Source organism: Ceratotherium simum, chromosome 3, assembly GCF_057802395.1.
Source record: "Ceratotherium simum simum isolate JZ-2026a chromosome 3, ASM5780239v1, whole genome shotgun sequence".
NCBI lineage: Eukaryota > Metazoa > Chordata > Mammalia > Perissodactyla > Rhinocerotidae > Ceratotherium > Ceratotherium simum.
The window spans coordinates 72,881,859-72,907,919 of record NC_141902.1 but is presented as its reverse complement, the minus strand read 5'-3'; the positions used below and the strand labels follow the sequence as shown (position 1 = coordinate 72,907,919).

Sequence of the window (26,061 nt, the reverse complement as noted above, 5' to 3'; positions counted from 1 at the left end):
AGAATTGCAGTCCATTGCACTGACCACAGAGGGTGCTCTTGAACTAGGGATCTTCAAAGTGACCTCAACAGCCAAGCCCATCCATGAAGTGCATAGATGTAGATTTCATCTATATAAGGCTTTCATAAGAATAAAACAAGAATATGAGAATCTAAACACTGAAGATGGTAAAGATTTATCCAAAAATCCAAACATGAACTCGAAAAAAATAAAGCTGCACGGCAACACTATCCTGAATTACACAGCCTAAACAAGTCCTTGGTGACAAGGAAAAAACACTTTGAATCAGAAACCCAAATGCTAAGAATATAAATAGACTAAAACATGAAGAAATAAAATGAGAAAACAAAGAAAAAGACCAAATCATGTCAAAAATAAAGATTAAATTACAAGATGTTCCAAAAATATAAAGTCAAATGAAAATTTAATAAAAGACATTAAAGAAAGGAGGAAAGCAAACAAGGGAGTAAAAATAAAGTAAATTAAGTAGGAAAATCAGTCAGAGAGAAAGCGGTTGAAATAGAAGACAAGCCAGGAAGATCCAACATGAATAGATCCATGAAACAATAAAACATAAGTACACTTAAAACTATGATCCCAGAAACCTTTCTGGAACTAAAAGAAGACATGATTCTACACATTAGAGGGGCCCATGGGATATGTGGGGAAACTGACATAGAACAATCAACTCCAGGGCATGTCTTAGTAAAACTATTAGACTTGAAAGATAAATTAGAAATTCCCCAGACCTCTAAACAAAATGATCAAATAACTTACAAAAGTAAGAGAATTAGGTCTCCATGAGACTTCCCAAAAACAACATACAAATGAGGCAACAACGGAGGAGCATTTTCAAGAAAGTCAAAGGAAGTATGTGTGAACCAAGGATTTTATTAGATATGAAGCCAAGCTCTCCTTCAAATTTCAAGGCTATAGAAAAACAGTTGTAAAGCTACAAAAACCCAGAGAATACTCTACGCAGGAGCTGTTCCTGAGCTCTTCTAAAAGATTAACTTCACCCATCAAGGGCTAACCAGGGACACTTCAGCAAAAGGACTAATGGTGACCATTTAATATATTTAACTATAAACCTAAGACAAACAAACATGAAGATGGTGGCGGAAGAATAATATATAAATGTTATATGCTTTGAAAGTAGAAATAATTCCATTAGTAAATAGGTGAAGAAATAAGAAGGAAAGAGGAAAGTAGAATAAATGTATCGATTGTTACATAGGCAATACATAGAAGTCAAAGGATACCCATCAAGATAGACAAACCAGATATTCAAAATTAAATAAGAAAACAGAGGACTAAAGACATTCGATAAGGTATGAGAAAAAAGGTAGTCACTAGAACAAAAATATAACATTTCTAACTACAAAGAGAAATTTTAGAAAATAAAAAAGCAAAAATAGAGAAACATAGCAACTAAAACATAATATACATAGCAATGTAATTAAATCATATGGCAAATGTGTGAGTCATATCAATAAATGTGAATGGGCTAAACTCACCTATTAAAAGAAAAAATATTTTTTATTTTGATTCACAAAGCAAGCCCCAACAATATACTGTATATAAGAGACACACCTAAAAGACAGTCACTTCACTGAAAAGGACATACAGATGGCAAATAACGATACGAAAAGATGTTCAACATAGGGAACCATTAGCCATTAGCTATCAGCCATTAGGGAAATTCACATTAAAACTCCAATGATATATCACTACACACCTATAAGAATGACTGAAATTAAAAATTGTGACAATCCTAAATGCTGGAGAGGATGCAGAGGGAAACCAGATCTCTCATACATTGCTTGTGGGAATACAAAACAATACAGCCACTCTGGAAAATAAATTAGTTTGACAATTCTTTAAAAACTAACTATACACTTACCATATGACTCAGTAATCTCACTCCTGGGCATTTATCTCAGAGAAATGAAAACCTGTGTTCAAAACGTGAACATGAATGCCATAGTAGCTTTATTCATAATAGCCCCAAACTGGAAATACCCTAGATATTCTTCAGTGGATAAATTACTAAAGAAACTGTGATACATCCATGTGGCACATGATACCAACTACGGTACATACCATGGAATGCAATAACAAGTAGCAAAATGCTCATATATGGAATAACTTGGATGAATTGCTAGGCAATTATAGTGAGTGAAAAAAGGCAGTCCAAAAAGGTCACATAATGCATGAGTCCATTTACATAACATTTTTGAAATGATGAAATTTTAGATATGGAAAAGAGATTAGTAGCTGCAGGCTTTAAAGAGGGGTGGAGGTGGGAGGGAAGTGGTGTGGCTATAAAAGGGCAACATGAAGGATCCTGGTGGTGATGGGATTCTTCCATATTTTGACTGGTATGAATGCCAGTATCCTGGTGGTGATGTAGTGCTACAGTTTTGTCAAGAATTTACTCTCGGGAGTATCTGGGTAAAGGATACATGAGATCTCTCTGTATTATTTCTTACAACTGCATGTGAATCTACAATTATCTTGAAAGAAAAAGTTTAAAAATTTTAAATTAGGACCGGCCCCGTGGCTTAGCGGTTAAGTGCGCGCGCTCTGCTACTGGCGGCCTGGGTTCGGATCCCGGGCGCGCACCGACGCACCGCTTCTCCAGCCATGCTGAGGCCACGTCCCACATACAGCAACTAGAAGGATGTGCAGCTATGACATACAACTATCTACTGGGGCTTTGGGGGAAAAACAAATAAATAAAATTATATAAAAAAAAATTTTTAATTAAAACTAGAAAAAAATCTGGAAACAAAATAGAGGTGAAGTTAATCTGTTTGGGGGATAGAAAAGACATTCCTAAACTCAAAAACAAAAGCAAGGTCACATTCAGTATGATTCATAGCTTTGACTACATAATGTACAAAAGCCCCTTGTAAAATTTAAAATAAACTAAAAAAAAATAGTCACAACATACATATCAGAACTGATTCCTTTAAATGTAAAGTCAGCTTCCAAAAAATAGGAAAAAATCAAATCTCTCAAAAGAAAGACATAGACAAAGGATGTGAATAGAAAGGTTACAAAATAAGAAATGCAAATATCCAATACTTATATAAAAGAGTTTAATCTCATTGGAATTAATTAAAACCAAACATGAATTTAATGTTAGCATGCCAGATGAACCATGAGTATTTAGAATGTCAGTAATAAGTGTTGGTGAGGATCAATGAAGTGAGTGTCAGAGTAACATTTCTGGAGGTCAGCTTGTTGACATGTATCTAGGTTCTTAAAACATCGTTCACTTAGCCCATCAATTGTATGTCAGGAAATTTATCTTCAATTATCAAGAATGAAACAAAGTTTTATCTGTAAAGATATTCAACACAGCACTGATTATGATAACAAAGAATAGGAAGCAACAGAAATGATCAACCGAGGTAAAATAGTGACGTATCCATACATTGTATGTATAAATATACTCTATTTTGGAAGAATAATTAATGGACTAGTAAAATGCTCACAACATATTATGAAAAATAAAAGTTAGGACACAGTGTGATTAAAAGTTTTTGCTAACAAATACATATATATCATATGATAGTGTGAGAAAATGTAAGAAAACACACCAAATTATGATCAGTGGTCATTTCTGGGTACCAAAATTATGAGTTACTTTTATATTTTATCATTTTACATATTTTCCTTTAAATACATATTTATATAGTCAGAAAAATAGTAATTTTAAAAAATCAAGTAGAAAGTCAACATTTTGCACTGTGTATCACAGGAAGCCACCTTTCATGAAATTAATTTTTATATGAGGTAGGTAGAAGTCAATTTAGTACATTTGCAATCACAAAGTAAGAACTTCATGCAAATAAGGGCCCTACAACAATTAGACGACCATTTTTTATGAGAAAACTGCTCTGACTGCCAAGCAGCAAGGACCTGGCAAGAAGAATGGTCAGAGCTGGAAGAAAAACCGGAACCAGACAGAAATGAGACATGGCTCTTGACCACTAACTATAGAGACATTTTTTCTCCATCCAAGAAGATGGATGTGATTCATAAGGCCACCACCAAACGAGCTTTTGGAGGAGACAACTGGCAATCTTGCCCCATGCCTTCTATGGCCACCAAGTTACTGAATATTATCCCAGCTTTCACCACCATAACTTTGCACACAGCTGCACGTATTGCATAGAAGTACAAGGCCTACTTGAAAAGTTCAGTGTGCACATGCATCACCCATGGAGCTGAACCCCGGGCACATGTGCATGTCCAGACACTGGACACAGACATGGACACCAACCCATCTAGTCGGACAGACATCCTGGTTCTTATTTCAAAGAGACCAACCAGAGTTGCTAAATGGCCATGAGAATCCCTACTATCTGGAGACCAGTCTCTGGTCACCAGCAGGTAGAGAGCCCGTGTATCACATGCTTGGCCAACGACAGAAGAGGAGACTGGGGCATTTGAATGACAGTCTTCCAGCTCTGCAGAAACTGTGCACCTATTCCAAATGAGGGAGCCCTGGAATTGTTGGGCAAAAGTCTGTATCTCCTGTTGCCACCCTGCGCAGAGCACTCGTCTCTGAACCCCCTTTCTTGGCCGTACTCTGGGGTTGGACCCTCACTGACTCTGGAGCGAAGACGAGATGATGGCAGTGTAAGATGTGTCATTCTGCTAGGGCCGATGATACATTTGCTGTAATGAATCCTGTTCTCATTGAGAATCTTGTTTAAGGGACAGTTTTATTTCTTTTATACTCAGCAGAGGCAGATGAGAGCCTAAACAGGAAGAAGCTGGTTCAGCTTCGGATCCTATCCCTTAGCAGCAGGCCAGCGACGTGCCCAGAAGCCTACTGAGAGATGCATGGTCAGTGTCCCTGCAGCCTGCTCTCCAGCCAAGTGCCTCCTTCCCACACCCACGTCTCCCAGGACTGTTATTCAAATTAACGTCTCAGCAAAACTGCCAAGTATCACTAGTTGTTCATGAACAGACATGGCCAGTATAGTAAGTCTGCAAAAGTCAATGTTCTATTATACACAGAGACTGACGTTGGTCTTCGCCTAGGTACGATAGCCAAGGTTCTGTCCCTGAGTCCAGCCCAGGCAAGCAGTGCCCTGCAGAGGTACGGGGCCTGAGGCAGGGACCGCTGCCTCCACAGGCTTCAGGTCGTTCTGCCACTCAGCCAGAGCTGCTGTTAAAAGCTTTAGTGAGGCTGGTTCTGAGAACCACAGCTAAGCATATACCCAGCTGTGAACTTACAGTCCAAGAACTTCAACAGAAATCTTGTTCAACACCAAATGAAAGTTCTTTTTGGCAGCACCATTTTACAGGACAGAGTACAGAACACACCTCTATTCTGTCCACTCGCCTGCTGCAATGTGCAGTGGCACCATATACAAGTAGGCATGTAGGTGGTCAGGACCCCAGAGTGGGCCCAGCTCCCTTGGAGCAAGTTCTCTTTTGCAGGAGCAGGTCACCTTGGGGAGCCTAGGCATCAGCTGTGCTCCCCAACCCTGGGCGTCACCTCTGTGCTGTCCTCCTGAGAGACGCCCACACATAGAATGCCCACTCCCAGGCTGCCCCCAGTCTGTAATATCCCTGGGCCCTTTGTTCGCTGGGCAATTGGTAGGAGGATGTCAGACTCTCGTCATGGACCCTCATCAGGAGGGTCAAGACGCAAGCCCCACTGGAATTTTCAAGAGAACAGCAACATAGAATACCCAGCAAGCTCACAACCATTTCGTGACCCCTAGACTCGATCTGAATTATGCAGAATGTCTGAAACATCCTCTGTGTTACGAAGTTAATCCCAGCAATAAATTTTTAATGTGTTTTTTTCCTGAGCTAACTTCACCCACACCAAAGTCTCTCTAATTGCTAAAAACATGCATATCCTAGTGCTTAACACTATGTGTTGCTCTTTTTTTTTTTTTTTTTTTTAAGTAAGTAAGCTTAGGGACTATTTAAACAGAATTAAAATGAGGTTTTTTTTTTTTTTCTCTTGTGAGGAAGATCAGCCCTGAGCTAACATCCATGCCAATCCTCCTCTTTTTGCTGAGGAAGACCGGCCCTGAGCTAACATCTATTGCCAGTCCTCCTCCTTTTTTTCCCTTTTCCTCCCCAAAGCCCCAGTAGATAGTTGTATGTCATAGCTGCACATCCTTCTAGTTGCTGTATGTGGGACGCCGCCTCAGCATGGCCGGACAAGCGGTGCGTCGGTGCGCGCCCAGGATCCGAACCCGGGCCACCAGTAGCGGAGCGCCAGTAGCAGAGTGCGTGCACTTAACCACTAAGCCACAGTGCCAGCCCCCGAAAATGAGTTTTTAAAGTACCTGAAAAATTCCATGAAAGAGAATCCATATCCATGCTGCTCTGCAATTCCTGCACAAACTACATTCGCTGAGGCTCCAATCAGTGTTCCATTACCTGGAAACAAAATTTAAAAAGTAAAATAAAATCTCAGTTTATCTTAGTGTAGACTTCTGTTCTCTTTTGTTCTGTAATATTCGGATCATCTCACGGGCTCTTGATTTGGTGATTACTTTACAGGCACTATCAAAGTGATTGCTTTGCAAATTCCTGTAGGAAAAAAACAAAAAACACTGGCATCCAAAAAATAAATTCACTGCTTGTAAATATAGTAATTCATTTACAGACAGGACTACTAGGGCTGTTGTATGTGATAGAGAAAAGCAAATGGTAAGCAGAATTGGCAAATCCCTGTGGGACACGGTGGCACATATCTTTTAGAGGAAAATGCAAGTAGGGCCAACAACCATTGGAGAGGACGTGCATCTTCTGAGTAGTGGAACTGAATCTCAGATGAGCACCACTTTCCTCAGGACTCCAGGCTGGGACACCAGGCAGGAAACCCTTTCTGTGGATGGAAGGATGGATGCAACAACTGGATTAATGAAATGCCTCTCTGGGTGAGCCTTTTTTGACAGCACACATGATTTGCAGGGGCGACATAATGTGCACATACGTACGTATGAGTAAGGCCTCATGCGTGGTGAAGGATGTGGCCCAAGCTGGCCCCCAACACAGTGACTGGTTCAGGGAAGGGTGAATTTGCTTAGTGAAGCCCATCAGTATCTTCTGTTGCCAACCGCAGAGGTCAGTGTTCAGGGACGGACACACGACCCAGGCTCAGGTAGTTTAGCTCAGTTCTGACATGTGATGTCTGCATAAACCAGAGACTCTCTCTGTCTCCTAAGGACTGGTGAACTGTGACACACAAATCTGGAGCTGGCTATGGCATGTCAGCATGAGGGAGCGGCCTTTCTGAGACTGAACAACATTAGTAACAGCAGAGCAGGAGCAAGAGAACCAAAGATGGAGTCTGGTGGCATAATCAAGCCCCTTGACATTGCCATTTCAGAGAACCTAGCACTATGTTATCTCTGTGTCCTCTGGAATGCAGAGCATGGAGAAAAGTGTGGAATAAATAACCTCAGAGCAAAGTTACCTGCCAGTTTTCTCTACTCGGGGAGGCCCACAGCACCCGCACTGTTCCCCAGGAGAGGCCCTTGCAGGTGAGATGTAAGTGCTAATGACACTCAGCTGAACACACGTTCCCCTCCTTCTACTCAGTCCTCACCTCTCCCTGAAACATACAGGCAGCCAAGGCCATCAGGTCTGCAGCCAGGGTCACCCACACAAAGGCTCGTGAAGACCACAAGCTGGAGCATCATCTCACTCTCTCTGCCTTTCCTCCATATAAGACTTAGACGGGGGGTTTTTTCAGTGAAAACCATTGAAACAACATGCCATGTTGTCCATTTACATGCTTGCTCTAAGGATGGGACATGTTTGATGTATCAACAATATAAGACTTTAGATCTCAAGAGCTCAATAAAAACCTCCATTGCCCACAGCCTGCTGAGCCCAAGTTCTATGCAGGCCCTGCCTGCCTAAGGTCGGCCCCACTCTGCTTGTGATCCCTGTGTTTCTGATGTCCCATTCTTATAACAATCCCCTTGTCTCTCAGTGCACTTCAGAGCGCATGGCCCCACCCAGAGTATCAGGAAGGGTGACAGGAGGTGGAAGGTGAGCGAGGGGTGGGCCCATCACCAAGGGAGAGGGACAGCTTCCCCACAGTGGGGGGAAAGGCATGACAGACTGACACCCAGGCTGCTGTGTGCAGGACAGACTTTAGGGCAGCGATAGAGAAAGCAGGGAGCTTGGCTAGGAGACAGCCCAGGCTATAGGTGATGCTGGCTTGTTCCAGGTGGTAGAACGATGCTCCTCCATTGCAAAGAAGCCCACATCTTAGTCCACGGGACCTGTGATTATGTCACTCTGTTACCCTGTATGGCAAAGGAGACTTTGCAGATGTAATTCAGGTTATGGACCCTGAAATAGGAGGATTACCCTGGATTATCTGTGTGGGCCCAATTGAGTCACATGAATCGTTAAAAGCATAGAACTTTCTCCAGCTGGAAGCAGAAGAGAATCCCCAGAGGGAGAGTAGCAGAGATTCCAGGGGTTGTCGCAGAGATTGGGGCATAGGTGAGATTCCAGGGGGTAGTTGGAGGGATCCCAGGGTGGGGGATCAGAGGGATCCCAGAGGGAGTCATAGAGATCCCAGGGAGTCGAAGGGATGGGGGGAGTCAGAGATATAGAGGGAGTTGGAGAGAAGGGGGTGTATCAGAGAGATCTGGGGAAAGTGGAGGGATTCCCACCATGAGCAGGATTCCATACACTGTTGCTGGCTCTGAGATTTAGGCCCACGTGCAAGGACCAGAGAGGCTTCTATGAGCTACGGGCAGCCCCAGCTGACAGCCAGCTAGGGAACAGGGGCCCAGTCTTACAGCTGCAAGGAACAACCTGAGTTGTTCTGCCAACAACCTGAGTGAGCTTGGAAGCAGACCCAACCCCAGAGCCGCCAGAAGGGAGCACAGCCTGAGGACACCTTGATCTTGGCCTCATGAGACTCTACGCGGGGACCTAGCTGAGCCACCTTTACCTGGAAGGCAAGAACTGTGACACAATAAATCCTCTAAATTTGCCAACTGAGTCTGGATTTCCATCTTGATTCTGAGATCTGCCTCCGCCCCCTCCCCAGATTTCCATTAGCTTCTTGCTAATGTCTCCACACTAGGCGTGCTCTCACTTCTACCCAGCAGGCCACTCTCCGTGAACATCAGCTCATATTTTCCAGGGGCTCACGGGGAGCCTGTTTTTGGAGAGACAGAACAGAGACATCACGTGGGAGTTGCACAGCAGGCATGAGATCAGAGAAGCAGAAAGAAAATGCTCAGAGGCCCGGGGTCACGGGGCCCTGGCCAGGTAGGGCTTCCCTGAGGAAGTGGCAGATGACTGGGGACTTAGGAAGCTCCAAGGAGAAAGAGACGGGGCAATTAGTTTCAGTAGGGCATGCAGGCACACGCAGGCCTGGGTGTGGGGGGAGTTCTGCTGGAGAAGGAGTTGAAGGAAAAGACCAGATGTCTGCTGAGTGTCTCCTCGGAGCTAGAAGCATTCTAAGGGCTTGGCGTGCCTTTAGTCTTCACATCCTCACCACAACCCTTGGGGTCCCCAGTGTCTCCCTGAGGCAACTAAGGCACAGAGAAACTGCACAACATGATGAGTTTTCAGGGCTGTGAAGTGGTAGGCCTAGGACTCGAACCAGATGTTCTGACTCCAGAGGAAGATCAGACAGGGCAGGACTCAGGCTGCACAATGTAAGCCTAAGGCCTTTCTGTAGACAACCAAGAAGAACATCTGAAGGGTCCCAAACAGGTGGCAACGTACAAATTCCATGGCAGTGCTGGCCCCAGCCAGCCTCCTTTGGGCACTTTCTCACTGATGTGTCCATCCCACCACCTTGCCAGTCAGCCGGCTCCCGCTGTGGGTGAGTAGACCTGCCCATGAGATTCCACACTCTTGCCAAGCCATTCTGCCCGGCGATTATTTCCCAGGGTCTGACAAGTCTGTTCCCACAGGGAAGCCCTTGCTCCTCAGAGGGCCCTGCCCTGCTGGTCTCCATCGCAGAGCACGTACCTCAGTGCCTGGGCAGAGTCTGCCCTGCCCCACCCAAACACTGCTACTCCAGGACTTAACATGGTGAGCTGTGCTTCTGGATGACACAGAGCTTCACTCCTGACCCAGGGTCACACGCAGCAATCTGTGCAAGCTCTAAAAATAAAAGGCAACGCTTTTTTTCTCTCCTGTGAGGGATTAATGATCAAAAAATACTGCTCTTTTCAGTTAACATGGCAGGCAGGCACAGCCTGGATGAAGCATCTCGTCATGCTGCAGTTGGTATGAATTCCTCATCCGCTATGGACCACTTGCCAGAAAACCAGAGGCTCTTTCCATTTCCCATTTCACGTTGCCAGGGTGAACTGGCTCGGTGGGTTAATGTGTTCCTGAGCACTTCTGGAGTCAGGGAACGGAATGGGGAGACTTTCAAGGATCTGAGGGAAGGGGTAGCAGCTTAATCTCCTGGCTGCACGATGACTTGAGCAGGATGAGGAGGGCTGGGTGAGATCAGGGGAGTAAAGCGAGGAGCCCTGTGAGTCAAATTCTTTCCTTGGAGAGTAGAGGAGGCAGAGACACGAGCAATGGCTGGGCTGACTTCCCTCACGTAAGGCGGTTCCTCAGCTTTTTGACTTCTATCCACCTTCTCAGGAATGTAGTATGTATGACACTATGGGGAATGCTATTCCCCAAAGCCCTCTCTGCACTGGAACAGGTCCTCACAGCCTGACCTCCCTCCCCTAGACCCACTGTTCAGTCATCCTTTTGCATGAAGTCATTCCCCTCCTGAAGGCCTCATAACCTGGGAGGTAGAACATTAACTGTTTAAGTCTGACTGAGCCCTGTTTCTTTAAGAATGCTCTCAGCTACAGAAACCTGACTAACAGTAGCTTACACACACAGGAAAATCATCTCCTCCCATGTAACAAGAAGCTTGGAGGCAGAGGTCTGATGGGTAATGTCAGAGACAGGTCTCCACAATTCTCTTGGCCTCTCCCTCCCATCACAGATGGTTTCCTGGCCACATCTAAGGCAGGAGGCACAGACGAGAACTGGTACCAATACGTTTTTATCAGGATGGCAAAAGCTACGTCAAGAGGCTGCCAAACACGTTTCCCTTGTTTCTTATTGGTCAGCAAAGTGAGACAAGCAGAGCAGATGAGCTACCAGTGGGCGTATTACGGTAGAGGGAAGCAAAGAGAAGAGAGTAGGAACGGTGTTGGGTCAGCCAACCAGCAGATCCTGCACAAAAATACCGGAAACAGAGTATGTCAGCAGGTATAGTGGAAAGAATGCTAGGTTCGGATTCTGAAGATCTCAATCAAAGTCTCAAATCTGCTAAGCTCTGTAACCATAAGTGATCACTGACCATTTCTGTCATATTAAGATGTTTTTGGTTGGAAGAAAAGGAAGATGCAACATAAGATGGTGTTGGCAATACAGAGAGTATATCTCCTGTGACAGACAGTCCAAGGTAGAGCAGGTCAGGACTCGGTGGCATCATCCAGGACCAGTTAGCTCCATCTATGTGCTCTGCCACCAACAGCACGCAGACTTGGCCTCACACTCAGGCTGGAATAGGCTCCAGGCATCTCATTACCACACAACAGTGAAGAGTATCCAGAGAAAGAAGCAGGACCACTCTCTCTCCTAAAGTTTGTTCTCAGGATCAGGGAAATCATTACCAGAAGCCCCTCCCTCCCCCACAGAAGATACTCCCTCATGTCTCTTTGACTCCAAATGGCTTTGGCTTTGGCAAGGGGCAGGAAATCCACCTGCCTGGCCCTGCCTCATCATCAGCAGGGAAGAGATGTAAGGGAATCAGCTACATCTGAATTAAATGAGGACTGTTGCCACCTTCCCTGAGCATCTCACAGGATAGTTGTGGGGTTCACATAAGATTAAGAATGTGAGAGCACTATTCAGATATCAATGGTTGTTGCAGCAATTTAATAAGATGCTAGCAGGCTTCTGATGGCACCCTACACCTGGCATGGGTCCCACATAGTGGGGAGAAAGGGGTCCTAGGTGTCACCACTCTGGTTCAAGCCTCCTTTCCAGTTTCCATTAACAGAGGAGCAAATATGCACATGAACAACTGTTGCCTGTCTTGGCGTGTCTGGGTAATCCTATGTGGAAAGATGATATATGGATCCAGAGACAGAACAAGAACACTTTTCAAAACTATTCTCTGCCTTGTTTTTGATGGACATTTTATCAGTTTATAAAGAATCTCCAATCTAATGTCCTGTGTCAGCCAGTCCAAGTTGGATCAAATACGCTCTGCTGTCAGACCAGTGATAATTTCCCACTTGACAGGGAACACAAAAATTAACTCTATGCACTGGCATTCCGTTTGGCAAGTGGAAGAACCACCTGCCACTCAAGATATGAATACGAGCAAAGGGAAGCAACAGGTTTTAATGCAGCCACATGCTTCCTGGATTGTCCACAGTCTCTAGGGTAACTTTGGCAAAGATGCCACATGTGCTTAGACCTAAAGCAGTCTTCATTTTTATTTGTTCTCTATGTTCTACCAGTAGATATTTACATTATTTTTAAAGTTTATTTTTATCCAACTAATACATGGATATGGCAACAAATAAAATAGAGGAGCTTGATTGTCAAGGAAATTAACAACTATAATGTGTTCTATGAGCAACTGAGGCTTCCAGGGTTGGGCACAGGGACCCTCCAACTGGGAAAACCAGTCAGCAACATTTATACTACCCTGACCATGTAAACGCCACCCCTGCAGGGCCAAGATGTGCACCAGGACCAAGGTCCAATCAAGTCTCATTTCTTATGTTCTATCATCTGCTTAAGAGCATATCTCATTTTAATTTGCTTCCAATTTGGACACTAACATTTTTGTACCATTTTTTGCTGAACTTGGCATTTCTGATTACCTGTTTTCAACATAGAGAGTTTAGAAGAAGAAACTCTGGAGCTAGACTGCTGGAATTCAATTCCCAGCTCTGGGGTTTATTAGTCGTATGACACTGAGCAAGTTTCTAAGCCTCCTTGGAGTTCTAAAATTTCACCAAGATGGCATTAGGTATGTATCCACTCATGTGCTGCTTCTACTCTAAATAATTCACTTCTATTATTTCTTGGATAAATTCCTCCCTTCCACTTCATTCTGTCCTTCCTGAGATTTTTCTAGTAGTTGAACATTGGCTTTCCCATATTGAACTTTTATGTCTGTTACTTTTCTCCTGCAATTTCTTCTTTGACTTTTGCCTCTAGATTCTGGGATATTTCCTTGAATTTATTTTTCAGTCAGCCCCTCTATCTGTCTATATTTATTTAGTTTAGTAGTTATAGATTAGTCAATGAGAACATTTTTTCCCTGTAGCTTTTCCTTTTTTAATTATTTTAATTGAACTTTTATTTTGAGGTAATTGAACATTCACATGCAGTTGTAAGGAATAATATCGAGTGATCCCATGTACCATTTACCAGATCCCCTCAATGGTAATATAATTCAAAACCCTGGTATAATTCAAAACCCTAGTACAGTGTCACAATCAGGATATTGACATTGATACAGTCAAGTTATAGAACATTTTCATCACCAAAATGATCCCTTCTGTTGCCCTTTTATAGCCATACCAACTACCTTCCACTCTACCCCATACTTAACCCCCGCCAACCACCAATCTATGCTACATTTCTATAACTTTCTCATTTCAACAACATTATATAAATGGAATCATGCAGCATGTAACCTTTTGGGACTGACTTTTTCACTCCACATAATTCTCTGAAGATTCATCAAGGTTGTCATGGGTATCCATAGTTCATTTCTTTTATTACTGAATAGCACTCCATGGTAGGGACATACCCCAGTTTGCTTAATCATTTACTGTTGAAGGATAGCTGGTTTGTTTCTACTTTTTGGCTATTACAAATAAAGCTTCCATAAACATTTGTGTACAGGTGTTTTGATGAACATAAATTTTCATTTCTTTAGAATAAATGCTCAGTAGTGCAATTGCTTGGTTTTATGGTAGTTGTGGGTTTAGTTTTTTAAGACATTGTCAAACTGTTCTCCAGAGTAACGGTACCATTTTACAGCCCCAACAAAAATGTATGAGTGATCTACTTTCCTCTCGACCTCATCAAAATTTAATGCTGTCACTATGTTTTTATTTTAGCCATTCTTATAGGTGTGTGATGATATCTTATCATGGTTTTAATTTGCATTTCTCCAATGACTAATAATGTTGAACATTCTTTCATGTGCTTATTTGTCACGGACATATCCTTCTTTACACATAAATTTCAGAATAATCTTGAATATATATACAAAAAATCTCACTGAGATTTTGATAGGAATTATATTAAATCTAAACATTAATTTGGGGACAACCAACATCTTTACTATATTGAGTCTTCCAGTCCATGAACACAGTATGTCTTCCCATTTATTTGGATTTTCTTTGATTTCTTTTATCAGCGTTTTGTAATTTTCAGCTTCAGTATTTAATTTGTTGAGTAATTATAAATAGTATTGTATATTTGATTGTAGTATCCACATGTTCATGGCTAAAATTGATTTTGGTATGTTTATCTTGTATCCTGTGACCTTGCTGAACTTATATATTAGTTCTAGGGTTTTCTCGGGGTTTTTTTTAAATAGATTCCTTGGAATCTACATAGACAATCACGTCATCTGCAGTAGAGACAGTTCTCTTTCTTTCTAATCTGCGTAGCTTTTATTTCCCTTTCTTGCCTTATTGCACTGGCTAGAACTTCCAGCACTATGTTAAATAAGAGAGGTGAAAGCAGACATCCTTGCCTTATTCCCAATCTTAGGGGGCATTCAGTCTTTCAACAATAAGTATGATGTTGGCTGTAGGTTTTTTGTAGATGCTCTCTATCAAGGTAACGGTATGCTGGACATTTTATTTAAAGAACTGTAGAGACTGAATTAATAATATTTATGCACACACACACACCCTGAAAAGGACATCTCCATTTGTGCCAGGCTGTCATTGCAGGGCCTGGAGCCAATCTAATCTGTTGCTGACCTGGACCTAGCTTTGTTGCATCTTGAGTTGCACTTAATTTGCTACAAGCTGAAAATGTTTTGAGAGTGGGATCAGGAGTTTCTCTGAAACAGGGATATGAACAGAGGGAGATTCTGGGGTCTCTGCGCTGTATAATTAATTCATCAGTTTTCTAAACCACGAGAGCTTTCTCACTGTACAGCCTGCTGATTGCTGAGGATTCTCTATGTTCTGAAGTTCTGTCCTGGCTAGCTGCCCTTCAAAAGGTGGCTTTCTGCCCTGCCCTCACTGCAATGCAGTCTGTGAAGTTCCAGCACATCTTCGAAGCTTTTCTCTCACTGTTTCTGCAGCATCCCCAGCTTCATCACACACTCACTGAAGGCACTGAGAGATTTCACTCAACTTTCTTGCCTGACTCCTAGCCAGAGATGACAGCAGCCATTTTCTCCTCTCCCCAAGGGAGGGCTTATCACTTTCTGGAATTTACTTCATTTTGTTTCTTTGCATCTTCAGCATTCTGATGGGTTTTTTAAAACTGTGACTTTGTAGCTCATGTTGTTTGCTTTGTTTGTTCTCTGTTGTATAGAGAGCAATGGTCTCCTGCAATCTATACTTCCTAACTGGATTCAGAAGTCCCCTGAAGCAAACTTTGACCAATGAGCAACGAGAGACAGCATGGAACTAACAGATAAATCTCTGCCTTCCTCCTTCCCTGCCAAGGCACAATGGTTCCACAGGACCTCTCTATAAATTGCCCCACCTAACTAAAAACCGGCTTTGTTTTCTTTTGAACCTGTTAAAGGTTCTATACTTGGTAAAGTACCATGTATTTGCTTTCTCTCCTTCACTGCCTCACCTCACTTCCTCCCTCAGTCTTCCTGCCCTAAGATTGCATCTCCCAATAAAGCTTTAGCATGCAAACTTCCTGGCCTGCTAGGAAACCCAGACTAAGGTAGATTTCTCTTAAGACTTATTCAAATTTTTCTTAGCTCTTAGTAAAAAGAGCAACCAAAAGGTATTAGGATCAAACTAGGAAAGATATCTTTGTTTCAGACTAACTAGTGAATCACACTCAATTTATATAACAAATGACATTTCACAAACCAACTGAAAATTTGTATTTAAAGTGGTCTTTAAAATGCCAAACACTGGGGGAATGGGAAGTTATGGTTTAACAGGTATAGAGTTTCTGTTTGGGAAAATGAAAAAGTTCTGGAGATAGATAATGCTGATGGTTGCACAACAATGTGAATGCACTTAATGCCACTGAACTGTACACTTAAAAATGGCTAAAATCATAAATTTTATGCTATGTGTATTTTGCCACAATTTTTTTAAAGATGTCAAACTGAGGGGCCAGCCCAGTGGCATAGTGGTTAAGTTCCCACGTTCTGCTTTGACAGCCCGGGGTTCATGGGTTCAGATCCCAGGCACAGACCTACACTCCACTCATTAAGCCAAGCTGTGGCGGTGTCCCACATACAAAATAGAGGAAGATGGGCACAGATGTTAGCTCACAGACAATCTTCCTCAACAACAACAACAAAAAGCCAAACAAAGTCAATGAGAGAGGGTCCCCAACAGAATAAGTGTAGAGTCAGCACCCAGCACAACTGGGCATACCACAGACAAACACCATTCAATGACCAGAGCTACGAGGTTACAAAGATCCCGAGGCTTAACACCTTTATTGTTCATTACGGCTGTATCCCTGCTTCTAAAAGGGGCTCAGTCAACAAGTGTTGAATCATATTTTAGGTTATCAGCCATATAAATGGTCCATGTTAGCGTCTGTCCTTGACAACCCCCTCCACATTCATTCTACATGTTCTGGGGGAATCAGAACTAGCCCAGGAGGCTTCTCACCCTTTGAAACCCAGCTCAAACCTCCCTCTCTGAGAGCCCTCCCTGACTTTCCCTCCAGTCTGCACTCTCGAGTAAGAACTTGAGGCCTCAGTCACTGAATTAGGTGAATTAGTTGTCTCCAGAAATCATAGCAACTTCACTGAATGACATTAATCCCCCTTTACAAATAAAGAGATAAACTAAACAGAAAGTTATTGGATTTAATAGTCAGATCAACTAAAGAACAAAGCAAGCTGGATTATCTAAGCATGCTTGGATGTAAGAATAAAAACTTAAATGCATCTGGTGTGGGTATCTAAGATCTTCAAAATCCTCTTGTGTTCCCAGAGGTGGTGAGGCCTCTCAAATGTGAGACGGACTCTAACACAGCTCCCTCCAAAGACAATCACATCCAAAGTCCTGTGTGCTCACCAGAGGTTAGTCTCTCCTGACCCTTTCCCTGATTCACCTTACAATTTCTCCAAAGGACAACACCCCCTTCCCCCCCAAAATCCTTAATCTTTCTTCTTACTCTTAGGTTAGAGTCTCTACTTCTTAGCTCACCCATTCGTCACTTCATTACTCCTCCCCTTTAAGGAGCAAATGAAAAAGAGAGCCAGCTGAGGCTGGCCTCTGATTCAAGTCTGTTTCTAGACACTACATCTAGAGCTGCATCTGCATGGTGCAGCGTGGGCACGTTAACTCTGAAATGTCAGTGACGATGGTCCTTAGGCCATGGGCTTACAATGTCAGGGGCAGTTCTGCAGGGAATGGGAAGTGACAGTCTTCACAGAGGAACTGAGTAGCTCTAGAATTGCCCCAGTCAAAGCTGAAGATGGGTTTCCACTCAGGAGATCATCTGGACTCTCCTAATTTACTTTCAATTTGGCACACACTAACCATCACTTCAGGCTCACCACAGTGTCAGTGGCCCCTCACCTCCATGCATCAGCACCCCCTTACCTCCCAGGCAGGCGCCGAGGGCCAGGGCATACATGAGCGGTGGCGCAGGAAGGCTGACCTCGGGGTCTTGGCTGAGGTTCAGGAGCACGGGAATCTGTGGAGGAAAAGGACATTGACATCACATCCATGGAAGCCCAGAGGAGCTACCCACACTGTGACTGACGTGCAAAATCCAAAGCACTTTTTCAGCAAACTGTAAAGAGTATCGGATGTTCAAAAGGTAACCAAAGCGAACTTTGGAAACCACAAAACCTTGAGTTTGAGCCCATTGCTATGTCTTTGTTTCCAGCCATATGACCAACTAACTGGCCCTCCTTCTCCTCAGCTGCGGCCCCCTGCTGCTTTGAATCTTAAATGAGATAAAGTCGTGTAGAACCTCACACAATGGCTGGGACCATAACCATCTAACCAGCATTATTAGCCCTGCAGTGGACCAAGTTCTACAGTGACTCCATGCACATATCATCTTATTTAATCTTCAAGCATCCCTCAGGTGTGGTCGCCATTCCTTCGATTGATAGATGAGGAAATCAAGGCATAGAGAGGCACAGATCTTGTAAGTGGCCAAGACAGAACTTGAACACAGTTCTCTGATTCCAGACTACACACGGTAAATCTGTGCTAAACTGCTGTTCACCAATGCCCTCTGTGCAGTCTTCCCAACCCTGCTAATGTTCCTAATATGATAACAGGTATCAGATTCATTAACTAGGAAGTGGCTTCTCTAGTAAGTCACAGCATCCAGTGTACCTTTCTGATGGACATAAATTTCACATTATTGTAATCAATTAAACATGCAGTGGTTGTAGAGTTTCTGTAAGAAATTTGTGTTCCAAAAGCATGCCCCCTTGTGGCTCATGTTGCTAATGAAGAACAGAAGAGGACGTAACCATCGGGCCTGCTTCCAGCACACTCGGGGGATGTCAGTCCATGTTGTCACTGCTATGCACCTCAGGGAAGCCCATGAGATGTTAAGGAGGGACTCTTGGACCTGCTGCCTTGGGGCAGTTGCCTTGTGTGGATGTCTCTAAAGAGCAGGAGGAGAACCCGTCCAATGGTAACTATCTGGAAAGGATCATTCAAAATCACAAGCAGAAAGCTGAAACCAATGTGGAGATATGTAAGTGACATGTGTAGGAAATATGTAAGGAGATATGTAAGATATGTTAAGTCACACTCTGTTGGACACCAGGTCTCTTGATGTCATGAAAGTAATGCTTCATTGTATATTTGGGAAGATTGGATGACTCCCCAGCTCTCTATCCCTGCAATAAGACTTCACATGGATGCCCTCTGCAGTGGCCCCCCAGTGGGGCACATGAATCCACTTCCCCACCCCACTGACTCTGTGCTTGGCCAGTGGCTTGCTTTGACCAAAGGAAGGTGGGTGGACTAGATAAAAGCATCCCATGTTACTGCAAGCCTCTCTGGAGCCTCAGTTCAGTTGTAAGAAGAGCAAGCCCCAGGAGGTGTTGCTGCCCCATGGGGTCCCCAGAGAGAGGACACATGGAGGGGGCTCCCATCAGCTCCAGTGGAGCCCTGCCCAGCAGCTAACCTGTAGACTCAGGTGCCCACCACACACGCTCCTCTGCCAGCCTTGCATACGGTTCTCCAGAGTGGTCTTGTAGGGTCTGAGAAAGAGCCCTTACTATTTCCTGGGTCACAAGGAGCATTTTGAAAAGCTCACTTTTTCATTCTCAGTAGCCCCAAATACTTACTGGAGAGAAATAAGTAACATCCCAGGAAATCTATCTGATGCAGCAATAGAAACTCCTGGCATAGGGGGCCCCTGAGTAGTCCCCATGGCTGGCATGTTTCACGTTTGCTTTGTTGTCTCACGATGAACTCAACTGCTGCCACAGAGGCAATTTCAAACGTGAAGTCTTGGTTCTTTGGAGGAGCAAGTGAGGTGCAGCTTCTCACAGCACCCAGGCATCAATGAGCAGAGAAAACACACATTGTATGGTCCCTAGGCGCCCCCACATGCCAGGCAGCATGCTGTCAGTGCAAGGCCAGCCTCTGCCCTAAAGGACGTCACATGCCGTTCTGGCTCGAAGAAACAGACTCAGAACAACTAGGCACAGGACGCTGGGTCCTTGTCAGGGGCACTGAGAGGCATAAAAGGAGGAAGGAATGCCTTTGACCCAGTGCTGTTAAAAATCAAGATAAGTGTCCCTGCACACATGTTTCAGACCACATAGTTACAAGTGCCAGATTCTATTATAGGCTCATGGCTGCAAAACGTATGCTATGAAATTGTTTTGAAATCAAGCTCTCTGCTGGAATTTGCAATTCAGATGAAAGCCCACGCCCTAAACTCTGCCCCAAATTCAAGGATCTACCTGTGGCTCCCATGGCCTGCTCTCCCTCCTTCTGAGACCAGGTCCCTGCCTTGATCCGGCCCCCTACCCTCCCCCTACATGAATGCAGTGGGGTTGCACTGGCCTCACACTCACCACTTGTCCCCTTCAGTTCCATCCTCTATGCAGCCAGCAGTGACTTTTCTGTCTTTTAAATCTGACTGTTTGTTATTGGCTCCTTGACCCCAAGCCCTCACTCTGAGCAAGCCCCCCTTCTTCAGGCTCTCCTCTCCTCGCACACTCCGTCCCTTCCGTCTTCACAGGTATGGACCCCAATGCTGCCTCCCACTCCAGTGCCTTTCCCAGTGCCAATGCCTCACTGTGGGTGCACTCGACCTTGTCCTTACGTCAACCTCCCACTCAGCCTGTAAGAGGCTTGGGCATCTCTCCTCTGAAACCTTTCCTGACCTTCCCAAATAGCTGATGTTTTATAATACATTATGCCCAGATATCACATTTAACACATGGTGGGACGACATTGTCTTGTGTGTGTCTTGTGTGTAGTCATTTATGTCTTAATGCACTCACTAATTATTCATGGATGCCTACTGCTCTAGCACCTGTCTGTTAATGCTCTAGATACAGAGGACATAGCAGTTAATACAAGAGACAAAACTCCCTGCCCTCATAGAGCTTACATTATAATAAGCAGAGAGAGAAATTTTTTTAAAAATAATGAATAAGGATGTCATAGAAGATGGCAAAGTAGGAAGCTCCAGGATTCCAACCCACCACCTAAACAATTATTGAACAGTCAACTGTCTGAAGTAACTGTGTACGTTTCCTAGGGCTGCCATAACAAAGCACCAAAAACTGGCTGGCTTGAAACAATGGAAATACATTGTCTCACAGTTTTGAAGACTAGAAGTCCAAAATCAAGGTGTTGGTAGGGCCATTCTCTCCCTGATGGCTCTAGGGGAGGATCCTTCCTTGCCTCTTCTAGCTTCTGGTGGTTACTAGCTATCCTTGGTGTCCCTTGCCTTGTAGGCACCTCACTCCAGTCACATGGCCATCTTCTCCTTGTGTGTCTTCACATTGTCTTCCTTCTTCGCATGTCTGCCTCTGTGTCCAAATTCCCCCCTTTTATAAGGACACCAGTCATATTGGATTAGGGTCCACCCTAACGAACTAATTTTAACTTAATGATCTCTGTAAAGATCCTATTTCCAAATAAGGTCACACTTGGAGGGACTTGGGGTTAGGACTTCAACATATCTTTTGGGGAGACACAATTCAATCCATAATAGTAACTATTTTGAAAGTATGGAGTGTGGCTGAACACTTGCAGGAGCCAGGGAAGAGATTAATGAAGAAGCTGATGAGTTTTGGCCTTTCTTGAAGTGTTCACCATTCTCCGGGCCCCCAGCCCTGTGGCAGACAGCCATGGGGGTAGTAGTCCACCTTTATTTGCAACTTGCTGCTAGCAAAGTGGGCTCCAGGGACCTCATCCTCCAAAAATTGGGTTTCGTGTGTTGATTACTGAGCATTGCTTTTGATCACTGAGGAGCCAATACATAGGCTGGCCATTGTTAAAACCCCCAAGGGATAAAGCAGCTTCCAGGAGATTTAAAGAAACTACTTGTTTTTCCCACATTTTGGAGCCAGATATTTAAAAAAAAAAATCCTTTACAGGATACTGGTTGACTGTAGAAATAATGGAAGAGAAACATCAATTCAACAACATCAACATCAGAAGACCACACACAACAAGGAATGCATACTTTGCAAAAAAAAAAGATTGGAAAAGTCACAAATGGATAGCTCCAGCCTTTGACAAGCAAGATTTAACAATCCCTGACAAGGGGAGAATTACAAGGGGAGAATTAGATCTCCAGAGTTACCACAACATAATACTCAAAATGCTCAGTCTCAAAAAAAAAAATTACAAAACATACAAAGAAATAGGAAAGTATGGCCCGTTCACAGGGGAAAAAAGCGAATTTGACAGAAACCATCCTTGAAGCCCAGACATTAGAATTATTAGTCAAAGATACTAAATCAACTGTCTTACATATATTCAATTAGCAAAAGAAAACTATAGACAAAGAACAAAATCAGGAAAATGATGTATAAACAAAATGAGAATATCAACAAAGAGATAGAAATTACAAAAAGGAATGAAACAGACTTCTGGAGCTAAAAAGTACAATAACTGAAATGAAGATGTCACTAGAGGAGTTCAAAGCAGATCTGAGCAGGCAGAAGATAAGATCAGCAAACTTGAAGATAAGACATTTGAAATTATCAAGTCTGAGGTACAGAAGGAGAAAAGAATAATGAAGAAAAATGCACAAAGCCTGAGAGACCTGTGGGACACTATCAAATATACAAACATATGTATTATCAGAGTCCCAGAAGAAGAGAGAGAAAGGGGCAGAAAAAATATTTGAAGAAATAATCACAAAAAACTTCCCAAATCTGAGGAAAGACATGAATATACATGGAGTCCAAGAAACTCCACGAACTACAAGCAGGATAAACTCAAGGAGACCCACACTAAGATACATTATAGTCAAATTATCAAAGCCCAAAGACAAAGAGAGAATATCGAAAGCAACAAGAGAGAAACAACTCATCACATACAAGAGATATTGGAGTGACATCACCAATACGGTGGAGTACAAGATTCCAGCCTCCATTCCCCCACAAAGATCAGTAATTAGACAACTATCCACAAATAAAAGCAGCTCTGGGAGAGCTCTCAAGTCCACTTAAGAAACTTCAGGAACACAGTGGAACAAAAACCTTGAGAATAACCAAATAAAAAGGGGAAAAAAACAGCTTCATTTTGCCTGCATCATCCCAACCCCCAAGCCAGCACTGCTTAGTGCCAAGAGGGAACTTCCCCACCAGAAAGAGGTCCTCTCACTGGCAAAGGGAGAGTGGGGTGAGCAATCTACTTGCCCAGCCTTTCAGGGCACTGCACAAAGGACCCACTTTGGTTTCACCCCACCCAGAGACTGGCAAACCTAAGATATACAGAGATGGCTAAGAATAAGGAAGAAAAATGGGGCTACCATTATCAGTCACACAGCAGTTCACAGTAACCTGCTCTGCAGATGACCCGGTAGCTTTTGCTACTGAAGAAACCAATGGCCAGCACAGCTGCTGCAGACATCTTGCAGATTTTACCCATTTCTTGCCCCACAGTTATTTGGGTTCACTGACACCAGCCACCTGAGTCTCTCCCCGCTCTCCTCTCACACCCCTACCATAGCCTGGGACCTGCATCGGTAGCCAGCCGAAGCCACTGTAGCTGTACAAGTGCAAGACACCAGCTTAGACCCCTGCAGCTGACCCTATCTCTGTGCACATAGTTGCGGCTAGCCCTTCCAGCTGTGTACTTATGCACCACTGACCTGACACTTATCACTAACTTCCATTGCTATGTGCACACCCAAGGCAAGATCCTGCAGCCACAGAAGTGCACACCAATATCCAAGGTCCCCACAGCTGCTGGGCTCCCAAAGATGTGGCTCTATCTACTGTCACTGGCCTGTACCACTGAGCTCACCTGCAGCTAGCCCCTCTAGCTATGCACCTGCATGCCCCCCGCCTGACTCCCAAAACTAGCCTCCACTGCCATGTTCCCATGGCAAGAATCAGCAGCCATAATAGTACACACCAACAGCCAGGGCCCTGCAGCTGCCAGTGCAACCTCAGTTGGCCCCAGCCCTTGCTGCTTGCCCTGGCCCCCACCACCATGTGTGTATTTGCAACTGGCTCTTGCCACCACACAGGAAGCTGCAGCTGGCCCCTGCTGCTGAGTGTGTGCACATCACCAGCTCTGAACACCACTTCTGCCAGCCCTGGTCCCTAGCCACAGGACCTAAAGGCACCACTGGGGACCACAACAGCCCTTTCAGCCTCTGTGGACCACCCACAGCACTCACCAAGGACCACACAGTGTGGATGCCATGGACCCTAGCAGGCTAAGCCAACAAGTCACCACATACCCTGGAACAAGACCTGCCACAGGCCTCACACTTGGTGCCATGCACCACTATACCCAGCTCATAGCATGCTCTAGCATGCCCTCAACCACAGATGAAGGTCTTTCCTTACTGAAGTCAGTCGATGAAATCTGAAGAGGTGACTGCTTCTTCAAATGCACAGACACCTACACAAGGCTACAGGGATCATGAGGAATCAGGGAAACATGACTCCACCAAAGAAATACACCAAACTTTCAGTAACTGACCTCAAACAAATGGAGATACAAGAATTGTCTGACACAGAATTAAAATAATTGTTCTAGGGGCCGGCCCAGAGGTATAGTGGTTAAGTTCGTGTGCTCTGCTTTGGTGGCCCAGGGTTCACAGGTTTGGATCCCAGGCATGGACCTACACACCACTCATCAAGCCATGCTGCAGCGGCATCCCATATAAAGTAGAGGAAGATGGGCGTGGATGTTAGCCCAAGGCTAATCTTCCTCAGCAAAAAAAAAGAGGAAGCTTGGCAACAGATGTTAGGTCAGGGCTAATCTTCCTCACAAAAAATAAAAATTAAAAAAATAATTGTTCTAAAGATGCTCAGAGAGCTCCAAGAGAACACAGATAAACAATTTAACAAAAACAGGAAAACAGAACAAGAACTAAATAAGAAGTTCAACAAAGAGATAGAAAACATAAAAAAGAACTAAACAGATATTTTGCAGATGAAGAATACAATGATTTAACTGAAGAATTCAATAGAGAGCTTTGACAGCAAACTGGACCAGGCAGAAGAAAGAAAATGAGAGCTTGAAGACAGATCATTTGAAATTATCCAATCAGAGACGGAAAAAGAAAAAAGATTGAAAAGCAATGAAGAAAATCTACAGAACTTATGGGATAACACTATGAGAAACAATCGATGTATCACTGGAGTCCCAAAAGGAGATGAGAGGGAGAAAGGGGTAGAAAGATTATTTAAAGAAATAATGACTGAGAATTTCCCAAACCTGGGGAGAGATTTGGACATCCAAGTTCATGAAGCTAATAGATCACCCCAAAATTTAAATCTAAAATATTCTTCTCTAAGACACATTATAATAAAAGTGTCTAAAGTCAAAGAGACAAATTTTAAAGCAGCAAGAGAAACTAAATTTCTCTCCCATAAGGGAACCCCCATAAGGCTATCAGTGGATTTTTCAGCAGAAACTTTGCAGTCCACAAGAGAATGGGATAATTATTCAAAAGGCTGAAAGAAAAAAACTGCCAACCAAGAACACTTTACCCAGCAAAGGTGTCATTCAGAAACGAAGGAAAGATAAACACTTTCCCAGACAAACAGAAATTGAGGGACTTCATCACCACTAGAGATGCCTTGCAAGGAATGGTAAAGGAAGTTCTTCAAGATGAAATGAAAACATGCTAATTAGTAACATGAAAATAAAGTACAAAACTCACTGATAAAGCTAAGTATACAGTCAAATTCAGAATACTCTAATACTGAAATGGTGGTGTGTGAATCATTTAACTCTAGTACAAAGGTTAAAAGAGAAAAGTATTAAAAATAACTATAGCTATATAATTTATCAGTGGATATACAAGACTAAGAGATGTATATTGTGACATCAAAACCATAAAATTGGAGCAGAGTAAAAGGATAGACTTTTTGTATGTGATTGAAGTTAAGTTACTATTGGCTTAAAATAGACTGTTAAAACTATAAGATGTTTTGTGAAAGCCTCAGAGTACCACAATACGAAAGCCTATAGCAGAGACACACAAGATAAAGAGAAGGAAATGACAGCATACCACTAAGGAAAATCATCAATTTACAAAAGAGGACAGCAAGAGAGGAAGAAAGAAACAAAGGAACTACAAAACAGCAAGATGGTAATAGTAAGTTCTTACCTATCAATAATTACTTTAAATGTAAACAGATTAACTTCTCCAATCAAAAGGCACAGAATG

General features: G+C 43.5%; 1 protein-coding gene across 2 annotated transcripts in view; it reads right to left on the bottom strand.

The window, feature by feature from the left end:
- Window positions 1-26,061, bottom strand: part of OCA2 (OCA2 melanosomal transmembrane protein) — a 350,637-nt gene that overhangs the window by 87,037 nt on the left and 237,539 nt on the right. For both annotated transcript variants that reach the window (XM_004421907.3, XM_087428803.1), the window contains 2 exons: window positions 17,802-17,895; window positions 6,330-6,423 (listed from right to left, as the gene is read on the bottom strand). In XM_004421907.3, coding sequence (XP_004421964.2) covers window positions 6,330-6,423; window positions 17,802-17,895 — 188 coding nt within the window. The remainder of the gene's footprint in view (window positions 1-6,329; window positions 6,424-17,801; window positions 17,896-26,061) is intronic.